We start from the raw sequence: 11152 nt of genomic DNA on the forward strand, positions 1-11152 counted from the left end.
AGGTCTGATTGCTATTTATCCAGCTGCTATTTATATTGAATTACCTTTTTCAAGCATGCTGTCATTTGTGAGCTGATCTGGGAGAGTTGGGACACAGATGGGTTCTTTGCCAATAGGTGACCTTATGATCCTTAGAAGTCACCACTAGCAGAATAATAAACTCATGCCTTTCCTGAAGAAAGAGAAAGAATGACAAATTGATAAAAAAAACAATGTTCAAAGAAAATTCGCCAAAAGGGGGGGGGGCAATGAAAAAGTATGTTCCATAGAAAATATGAACTTAAAGTCTTCTGCTTCTCACTTTATAGATGCATATACAGTCATTAAGAACTTCCAAAATGGGGAGGGGTAGTAAGAGCAGGAGAGAAGGTAGGAAGGGGAAGAAGAAAAGAGAAATGAGAGGAGGAAAGAAGAAGGTAGAGAAGGGGGGTTGGGAAGACGGAATAAGTAGTAGGGTTATTGTAAAATAAGATAGATGTACGGGGTGGGAGGAAAGTGACTTTTTACATGAATTGTGACAAAAGTTAAAGGATAACATATAAATATCAATAGTACTTATGAGAATGTTTGTGAATGTATATATGAGAAAGAAAAATAAAACTTTTTTTTAAAAAAAAATAACTTCCAACATGGTTAATATGATCGAAACCTATGAATACTACATAATGTTTTTGTCTAGAGACTGCCTTGCTCCTATTTAATGACTATGAAATAATCATTATGTTGTACTACATTTGAGTTATGCCCTTCATTTGGCATCTGCTTCCTACTACACAAAGAACTATATTTAAAGCCAGTTCCCCAAACTTGTATTGTCTTTCTGTAAAACTCAACTATTAGTTTAATTCTTCCCTCTGGCAAAATCTTACTCTGGTTATACAACATTTAACTATTTGGATGCAAAGCCGAACATTTTGCCATTTTTTCACATTTAAGAACACATATATGAGTTTTCTCCCCTGACTTATTGTAAAACCTAAATAAGAATTGTTCAAAAATTGATTATAATAGATTACAAATAAATGATATTTTCATATATCCCATCCTAGTTTGATGGGCTGGACATAACGCTTCTCTGATTTTACGGCAGGAGTTGTTGTAGATCACTTTGGAATATAACACTTTCCATAATTTGTGGGAATGTAATTACATGTGCACCCTTGATCACCATAGTTGTGATAGGCTATGGTCTGAAAACTAGAGGGGAAAATAGACTGGAAATGTATTTGAAAAATAGCTGCGATTTACCTTAAGAGGTTGGGGAAACTTCCAGGCAGGTGGGAAGGAGTCAAGCGAGGGTCTAGCTTGCAGTCCTTGCCCAGTCGTCAATGGCATAAACTTGATCGCCACCCCCACTCCCCAAGATTCATGAAGCCTTATTTGGTCCAGGGAAAGGCAAGCACTCTGGTGAGACACAGGTGTTACTGACTTTCATTATGTACAAGTGGCTCTGGTTGCTTTCCTCTGACATAAAATATTTTAAGAATTTTTCCCAATGCATAGAACTGTAAATCATACAATAGCACTGCCTTGCACGAAAACCAGCAAAATTCATTACGTACTCTACAGATGGAGGTTTACAAGCCTTGCTATTAATGATGAAAGCAGAAACCTGGTGTTTTCTGTTACCTTTATATGAATGCAAGTAAATCAAGCGCCTTGAACTACAAGAAGTATTACAGATCTGCCACTGAAGTGATTAGCCATAAAGATCCATTCTCTGTTTAGGCAATGAGCTTGTGTTTGTTTGTGTACTTTAGGTTAAAAAAAGAAGTGCAGGAAAAATGCTTATTATATAGTTTTCCTCATTACTAAAATTACAGGTTAGCCTTTTCCTGAAATATCATTACAGCAAAAACTTGTACTGCCAATTATTTAGAAGTAACATAATGGTAAGATTTGAGCGAGTTTTAGCACCAACGTTGAATTTCTCAATTTAAAGGAAAACACTTATAGAGATGTTATTGTAAGATTGGAGTAGGTCAGGAAACTGTTTATGTTTTTACACCGGTCTTCTAAATAAACAAGCATGAGTTAATAGACTTCCATACTTTAACAACCTGCTGGGATTGGGGGGAAAATAGAAACAACATTTCTTTGCTAGGCCTTGCAGTCTATTTGGTTTGTGTACTGAGTATGGAAAAAGGATAAAATACTTCATATTTCTTTTATAATTTCTTTTGTTTGGCTACAAAACAAAATTCACCATGCAGTAAGCAACCCTTATGATGATCAGCCTAAACGTTGTCTTAAGTTGTAGCCCAACTAAGACTGGATCAAGTTATCAATGTCAGTAAGATATGAAGCTCTAATCATGCTAATACCATGTATTATTTTATTATGGAAAGGACTGATTTTTAAAGCTATGTTTCTCCCCAACTATCCTAAAACTCACTACGACATGAGTATAATTCCTACCTGTTTTCTTTTCCAGATGCTTGTCCCACCCAGATCAAATTATCTTTAATATGATTGCTGTATCACCTCCCATTATCTGCTGCCCAATCTTTTTGTTAAACTGGTCATAGTAGGGATTCTCTATTTCCAAGCCATCTTAATAGAGGTAGTTCTCACAGAATTTATGTTACTAAGCTAGGCAGTTGTTAAGTGAGTTGCACCTTTTGTGTCACACTTATTTAAGTAAATTGCTGCAGTTGTTAAATTGAATCATGCAGTCGTTAAGGGAAGCCAGGTTCCCCCATTGTCTTTGCTTCCAATTTGGAAGATCACAAATGGCGATCACATGACCCCAGGACTCTGCAACCATCATAAATAAATGCTGGTTGCCAAATGCCCAAATTTTGATCATGTTACCGTGGAGAGGGTAATGCAGCAATGCTCATAAATATGAAGATCAGTTGTCAATCCTTTTTTTCAATGCCATTGTCACTGAACAAATGGTTGAAAGCCAAGACTACCTATGCTACAGAGTTTCAATCCCTTCCCTTTGGACTATTTCCTGCATTTTAGTAATCCCCCAATTTCTTAATAATATATAATACTGATTATAATTCATATGCCATTTCTGCACATCACCTAGCAAAATATGCAACCTAAGGAGCCTGTACAGTTGAGTTGTAGTGCTAATTCATCTTATATTGTCCAGAGCTCTTTAGACATGCAGTGAAACAATTATGTAAACAGACGCAGAATTTTCAGAGAAGCCAACATGAATAAGTTCACTTTTGGAAGAAGAGGAGGAGGAGGAGGAGGAGGAGGAGGAGGAGGAGAAGGAGGGAGAGGAGGAGGAGGAGGAGGAGGAGGAGGAGGAGGAGGAGGAGGAGGAGGGGGAGAGGAGGAGGAGGAGGAGGAGGAGGAGGAGGAGGAGGGAGAGGAGGAGGAGGAGGAGGAGGAGGAGAAGGAGGGAGAGGAGGAGGAGGACGAGGAGGAGGAGGAGGAGGAGGAGGAGAAGGAGGGAGAGGAGGAGGAGGAGGAGGAGGAGGAGGAGGAGGAGGAGGAGGAGGAGGGGGGAAGGATAATTAAAACTATTTTTGAAAGTTCCTACCTACTAGCCTTACCTATGTATCCAATTTCTACTTCTCTCTGAGTCTCAAGGTATTTGAGATTTTTTCTTTTAAGAAAAAAATCTTGGTGCTTTTTGATTGAAAGTAATGATGGAGGATACAATTGTTATTTTATTTTGTTCCACACAACATTCCATCACTCTGAAAACTCCCTGATTGATGTGTAATGAAAGATAAGACATTTTCACACATATTTCTTGGTTGCCTTACAACGATATCTGTATAAGACCACTATATTCACACCCCAAGAATTTATACAATGTTGACTCTGGAAGGAAAATTGAAACAAAATGCTCCTTCATCGATGTAGTGATAACATGTAGGAAGGAGAAAAAAAATAGATCAGACTTATTTTTCCAGATCATGTTTGTGTAAACTGGTTCTGAAATTGATGTGCTAGATATTTTCTCTGGATAATTGCATATGTATATTAAAGAAAAGAGCTTATATTATATTCACTTCAAATCAGCATAGCAGCTAGTCAGCAGAGAACTCAAATTTTCAGAGAGAGATTGCCTTGTCATTTCTCCTAAATGCTTTTTTTTTTACTTCACCAAATGAATCAGCTTCACGATTTCCCTGCCTGTATTTCACCCTCCTACTTGGAATTTGCCACATGTTCTCTTCTTCTGATGAATCCTGTCTCATCCCTGCACTGAACCCACTCTGTTCTTTCTGCAGAAAACGTGTTTGCGAAGCTACATATTCATACTTGTACTGTGGATATTATTAGACATGCAAATAGAGACTAAAATAATGCACTGAGAGTGTAAATCCTGATTCTTCCCAAGCTCTTGCTCCTTTTTGAGCAAAGGTTTTGGCTGGATAAAGGGATGCCACTACACAATCAATCCTCAATATGCCCTCTATCAGGTTTTGTTTGAAGCTGAACTATGAGCTGTGAACTAGAACCTGTCAAAAATACCTCTGCAGTGAAACTAGAGAACCTCTGGCCATATGCAGAATATCTGAATTCCCCAAGGAATAACTGCTAACTACTTCTCTGTTGTTGTTGCTGCTGCTGTTATTGTTGTTATTGTTAGTTGTGAAGTCATGTCCAACCCATCGCGACCTCATGGACAACGTTACTCCAGACCTTCCTCTCCTCTACCATCCTCTAGAGTCCATTTAAGCTCATGCCTACAGCTTCGATGACTCCATCCAGCCACCTCATTCTCTGTTGTCCCGTTCTTCTTTTGCCCTCAATCTTTCCCAGCATTAGGCTCTTCTCCAGTGAGTCCTTCCTTCTCTATACTACTTCTCTATAGAGATGAAATAGAGGAATTTTACAGGGAGGTGCATGCTAGTGAAGATGCCTTCGTTACTAAACACATCTAACACACATTTTGTTAGATGTGCCTTCCTAATGTTTTACTATATGATCCCTTGTCATGTCATATTACCTAAACTCCTTGGGAACTAAAATCCAAAATATCTAAAAGGCATCAAGTTGGTCCATTTCATTCCTTACTGTCATGATATTCCACAGAATGCCATAGCATTCTACCCAATGTTCTAACTATTTTTCTCTTATGTAGCTTAACTTGGAGAGAGCTCACATCCAGTACCATCATTTCAGTAAGTGATTGCTGCTGACTTGGGAAAGTTGCTTTTTCTTTTTTGGTTGGGAAGATTTTGCCAACTCAAGAGCCTTCCCAGAAAGAGATCCAAATTAAGAAATTTCACAATCCCAAGCTGGTTGGAGGAAGAGAGAAGAGGTTCAGGATAGCTACCTCCTAGAATCTCTCCAGATATATCTAGTAGGTCAGACCATTATAGCTTTAATTTGGCAAGATTCTGTCCATTAGGTGTAAGCTAATAAAGGATTGAACTTGATTGGATCTCACTGTCTTGTCTCTGGGCTTGTGTTTGATAGTCTTCTATCTCTTTAATATCCCCACCTCTTTAGCCTCAAGTTGCTATAAATCTAAATATTTAAAAAATGCAAGGAGAATAGAAAAATCTAAAGACATTACATTACATACATTGTCTCAATTAATCATACTGGCCAATCCTTCCTTAACTGCAATGATAGAAATTACTCACTGTTAGAACCAAGAAGTTGTAAGCCCTTGAGCAAGTAATCTTTCATAATCTCCCTTAGCCTGAAAGATATATCTAAATGCTTTGGTTGCTCTTAAATCCCCAGTTGCATCTCAAAAAGCTGAAGGCATTGCAGAACAGATACATAATTTCTAAAAAAGGAAAGAAAAGCTGAAGCATTTGGGGTCCAACTGATTTTTGTAAAAAAAAAACCATGCATACTATGAAGAAAGGTTTTTATTTTGCTAGTAGCACAAGCTCCCCTTCTCACCTAGCTCTCATAATCAGTAAATTTGAAACTATATGAAATACGCCTTCAAAGAACAGGTAAATCAGATTGTAAGTACCTTTTTGAATGTCCGTCATAACTTCAAATGTTCTCTAAAGTAACCATTTGTTGAGTCAGAATGCCTAATGAAATTTGTTCAATCGTGGCTAGTTTATAAAAAAAAAAAACCTGTATTATTGAATGCTGAATGTGTCCCCGGAAGTGCAGCAGTTTGATGCAAGCACCAACTTGTCATGTCCACTGTCTGCAGTGCTTGTAAAAAGGAGTTAAGATACATGAATGCAGGTGGCACTCATTTAGGATGAGCAGGGTCAGAATATCAATATTCTACATACCCACGCCACTTATTGGGCTTTGGGATGATGGATTTGTTTAATGCCATTCACGGGCTTGAAGATGGAAATATGCTAGACCACAGGTTTATAGGGAAGGAATTGTGAATTGAAGGCAGTTTACTAAAAATGGAGCGGACAACGTGGTTGAATGAAGAGCCAGCAAGTAGACGAACTCTTCATAATTCCTTTCTGGACTTCAGATGAGTCTCAAGTGCCCCTGACTGTTGGTCCTCATGAGGAGACTGTAAGAGAGGGGTCCCCAGTTGGTTTAGAGCTCTGGAAAATAAGGGCATAGAAGTCTTTTGGCTCAAACCATGTTCAGTGCCCTCAAAAGGACATGGGGTTTGCGTACTTTTTTTTCTAATCACTTTTGGAAATTGCTCGTTAACTGCTTTCCAGCAATTAGGAACTTTTGGATCGACAAGTTTTATAGCAACAAGTGAGTTTTCTTTAAATACAAGTTTAAGGACTTAATTATTTTCTTTTGCAATAAACAGCAAAAGGGTGATTAGAACTTGAGTTTGGAAAGCTATAAATGGACTTAGGATCCAGATGGAATTGAAACAATATTTTGGAATTAATTATAAGAATCCTTTTGTGTGAAAACGCTTTTGTTTTGAATTCTCTTTTAAAAAAAGATGATAGGATCAGACTTTGCAGGTTAGAGAGTAGAGTGCACCAGGAGGAACTAAAGATCACCATTAAAGAAGTTAGATTTGACTTACTAATACAGAATGAAAAAAAAATATTTTAACTTTGGACATATTGAAAGATAGTTTTGAACAATGGACCTAGGAGTTAATTATTAAAAGGTCTCCCTCTATATACAGTGTGTGTGTGTGTGTGTGTGCACGCGCGCACGCACGCGCGCGCACACACACACACAGTATATAGAGGGAGACCTCCAAACATGTTATGAAAGAGAAACAAGTTTTACCTAACCAGAAGGAATTTATCTGAAAGTGGATTTTAAAATGATAAGACTACAAGAATCCTATAGGAAATGTTACCCTGGACAATTACAAGGCATATATAAGTAACCATAACAATTTTTTTAAAGTAATATGAGTAAAGTAATCTGAATAATTTTGCTGTATTTGGTTTCAATAGGCTTGCCAAGTTTTTGAAAAATTTTATGGAAAAGGTAAAAAGAAAATTTAATCAAATTCTGCCATTGTTTCATGGGACTAGAGAGCAATATTGTTAAAAGTAAAAGAAAGGAGTATAATGTTGGTTTACTTGACCAAAGTTAAAACAGGCACGCTGTTATCTCTGGTAACCCTTAATGGACTTTGCTGATCAGTACTGAACAATAAGCTTTAAGGATTTGTATATAGGTAAAAGCATCGATATGGGAAGAGGAGATCACTTGCAGTACTTTAAGAAAAAGTGCTAAATTACTAAAATTATTGTGATAAAGTGGATGTGATTTCTTTATAGATTTCTTTTATTTTTCTTTATTCTTATTCTTTCTTATTCTTTCTATTTTCACTTCTTCACTTTCTTTTTTATTTTTAGTTTGTATTAATTTTTACCTGTTTAATTGTGACTTTGAATTTAAAAACAAACAAATAAATGCTATGCCACAGGGACCATTTTAGATTATTAAAACAAGGCAGGCAACATGGCAATTATCCCACATTACTGCTGGACTTCTAGAAGCCTCTGTTCTAATGGTGGTTGCACTGTTGCATTCATGGGCTCTTTGCCAATCTCCAGGCTTCAGCAAAAGCCTTGCCACTCGCTAGATGCCAGCCCTACAGTGTGACTCTTTCTCTTCATTAGTTGCATTATTTTTCTCAGTGCTGTGGCTGTAGCTTCTTCAATCCAATCTTTCTCTCCCTGGTTCCATTTTGCGAAGGACTATAGGGGGAAGATTTCACCCACCATTTTAAGATGGAAGGTTAAAAATGACGGCACTCCAGAGGGGTGTGGTGAGCCTAATGGGAAGCCTCTGTAGAAATGTAATGCCCAAATAAGATTCTCGGAAAGGGACGCTTCCTTATCAGTAACCCTGCCTTCATTTGTGTTCAAGATTGGGCAGTGGCTGGGATCATCACAATGGAGAGAGGAGACTTAAAAAAAAACAATAGAGGCTTTCCATTTCCAAATAAAATGCTCCATAGGACACAGAATGGTGAATCTGATCCCCTAAACATTTAAATGGTCTTAGCAACAGTATAGTTTTGTTTCCTGGAAAAAAACGACAGTACATCTAGATTTAAAACCTGCAAGGTCCAGTGCTTTTCAAAGCAACAATGCATATAAAAGGAGTAGCTATAAAACAATCAGTAGTTTTAAAGCCCCAGCAACAGAAAATCAGGTGAGTAATCTGGACTGTGAAGCACATTGCCTTTTTTTTTTTTAAAGAAAGATTAAAATTGAAAAATCCCAGTAGATATGGTTACTATATTTCTAATAGTAACTTCAGTAAAGAAACTAGTCTGCAAACAGTGTTTTAAACATTTTAGGATCCTAAAGAACATGCTTACATAGATGCTATATTTTGTAACTCTTCCCCCCTCCCAAGTCTCTTCCAAGGAGACCCAATTCAGACATTTTACTTTTTTTTAAAGGAACCATATAGGAATAATCCTATATAGGACTATTAAGGTAGAGGTAGAGAAGAATATGCGGAGAAAGATCTCCTTCATTCCTCACTCATCATCTGGGATGTCCTTGTTGCATAGTCACACAACAGAAAATGGCATTTTATTTGGGATAAGCAACTAGCGAATTCAGTCCCCAAAGCCTTTTCAAGCACCAGTTTTCAAGCTCAGGATCTTCTCTCAAGGCAACACATGAATTAAAACAAGAGATCAGAATCTAGTCCTCAAGAGATCTTGGCTACTTTCAAATGCAAATGAACTAAGCAACTGCAATGTTCTACTAAGAATTCAGGTGCACAACCACTGTCCTGAAGAGACACAAGGGTGGCTGAAAGAGTCTTAGCCATCATACCTGTAACGCACGAAAGTTGCCGTAAAATTCTAGTTTGGAAGAATGGAAAATAATTACAATTATCTGTATCCTATTTAAAACCACATCTCAATTAAATCAGATGGTATGTTTTCGCTCTGTTGGCTCTGCCTATTTCCTTTCTTGTTTCCATGCACTTTTGGGGGTATAGGTCTTGATACATCCACTGAAACACCAATAATATCCTTGGAATCAAAAAAAGCTTTTCAGTTCCATATCATTTTCATACTGACAATCATTGCTGAAGATAACCTACTGCTGATCTTCTTTTCAAATTCAGCTCAAAAAACCAGCTTCAATAAACTATATGGGACACGGGATACTGTAAACCAAAACCTTGTCTTTTTTCTACTATTTAGTCTAATCCAGATCTGTCACAGCAACTGTGATTCCCACTTTCTCTTCAAGCATACCATTGAAATTGATCGTTTTGACACTTGCCTGATGCTTCTAGCAACTGGACCATCCCTAATGGTCTACCTGCAAAAGACTGTGCATATAAACACTTTCACTTTAGTGCATAAGTACTAGCATATATTCACAGGCGTGACACAAAAGTATGCCTAAGGGGCAAATACTGAGCTTACAAGAGAATCATTCCTATTCAGACCTGTAGATATTGTTTTATACTTCTGGTTGGAAGGAATAGCTCCTGGAGAAAATCCTCATGGGATGGGCCATGCCAAAGAAGATTAGACTGGACACTCTGCTCGCTGGGCAAGCAGAAAGAAAGCATTCTGCCTAAGTTTGCTTTAGGTAGTGAACAAGACTATCTTCATGGAATCTCAGTGGCTGGCAACCACTATCTTTCAACCCAACCTGCCTCCTGGGGCTGTGGTGGGGGAAAGAAGTGGATAAGAAAGTGCTATCTTGAGCTCCAGGAGGAAAAGCAGGAGATGAGTCTATGGCACAAGGACATCATCCACAACCCTTACACACTGCATCCAAAGGTGGTGGCACACACTCATTTCAATCCTTGACATCTCTAGGGAAAGGTGGGGAAATCCCTCTCTGAGCCCGCTGATATTTAGTGTAGATATACTGACCTAGGTCTATGTAGAAGACCACTTCCTCTGCTGTTCACTCCTTGGAAGAAAGTCAATGCTCCAAGTGCAATGCAGAGAAGGTCCCACTTTGTGTGTGTGTGTGTGTGTGTGTGTGTGTGTGTGTGTGTCCATGTGGGAGGGTCCTTATTGCCTGCCATCATGTGAATGAACCTTCTCAAGCTGTTTTGGTTGCTAGGTGTAAAAGTCATGTCGTCCCCCTCCTCCTCCTGGGGAGTCCTTCCCATCTCCCCCCCCCATCCAGGTTGACCTGAACATAACAAGAGTGCCTCCGCTCAAACTCCTTCTCCCCAGGACGCCCCGATTCCCGCCGCCACCTCTCAAATGGATCTTATTTAAGTTAGGCGAGACTTACTCCAAACGAAGCGCAGGTGGGACGGGAACCCGCAACTAGATCCCAGCAGATGGTCCAGCAGCTGCGAAGCTTTCTCTCTCTCTCTCTCTCTCCCTCTCCCTCTCTCTTGGCTTCCTCCGCTTCCCGTCGCCAGCCCAGTTTTTACAACCGTCGGGAAAAGCTCTCCCTCCCTCCCCCCCCCCCCACCAGCCCCGAAAGCCATTTCGCTGCTGCTCGGCTAAAGACCGGGATAAGAAGCTGACCGGATCCAGCATTTGCCTCCCTCTCTCGCTCAGTCCCCGTCCCCGTGGCACGGCAGACCCTCCCCCCAGTATCATTTTTTTAAATATATATATATTTGCCTCAGACAGGGAAGAAGGGGGGCGGGAGGATACAGCTGAGCCGGGGGAGCTGAGATGCCCCCTCCCGCAGATTCCGGAAACCTTCCGGCCGGGTTTCCCCTCCCCGAAAGAGAGAAGTGAAGCCGAGGAGCCTCCCTCGATGCATCCGGCGATGCAACGGTCGGGATCGAGCTATTGGCTCGCCTCTTTCGCCTCGGCGGGAGCCTCGCGCTCGTCCTTGGA

General features: G+C 39.5%; 1 protein-coding gene across 6 annotated transcripts in view; it reads right to left on the minus strand.

Annotated features, from left to right (window-relative positions):
- Positions 1 to 10944, minus strand: part of LOC309393200 (uncharacterized protein) — a 91094-nt gene extending 80150 nt beyond the window's left edge. For 3 of the 6 annotated variants that reach the window (XM_081955116.1, XM_081955115.1, XM_081955113.1), the window contains exons 1-2: positions 10217 to 10331; positions 45 to 172 (exon numbers count right to left, since the gene is read on the minus strand). In XM_081955116.1, coding sequence (XP_081811242.1) covers positions 45 to 65 — 21 coding nt within the window. In that variant the 5' untranslated portion in view covers positions 66 to 172; positions 10217 to 10331. Of the gene's footprint in view, positions 1 to 44; positions 173 to 10216; positions 10336 to 10589 lie in introns of those variants that run through there. The other 3 variants (XM_081955114.1, XR_014175550.1, XR_014175551.1) reach the window with 3 other exon arrangements.
- Positions 10945 to 11152: the final 208 nt, after the last annotated feature.

This window comes from Natrix helvetica (assembly GCF_964273705.1).
Source record: "Natrix helvetica genome assembly, chromosome: 5".
Taxonomy (NCBI): Eukaryota; Metazoa; Chordata; class Lepidosauria; order Squamata; family Natricidae; genus Natrix; species Natrix helvetica.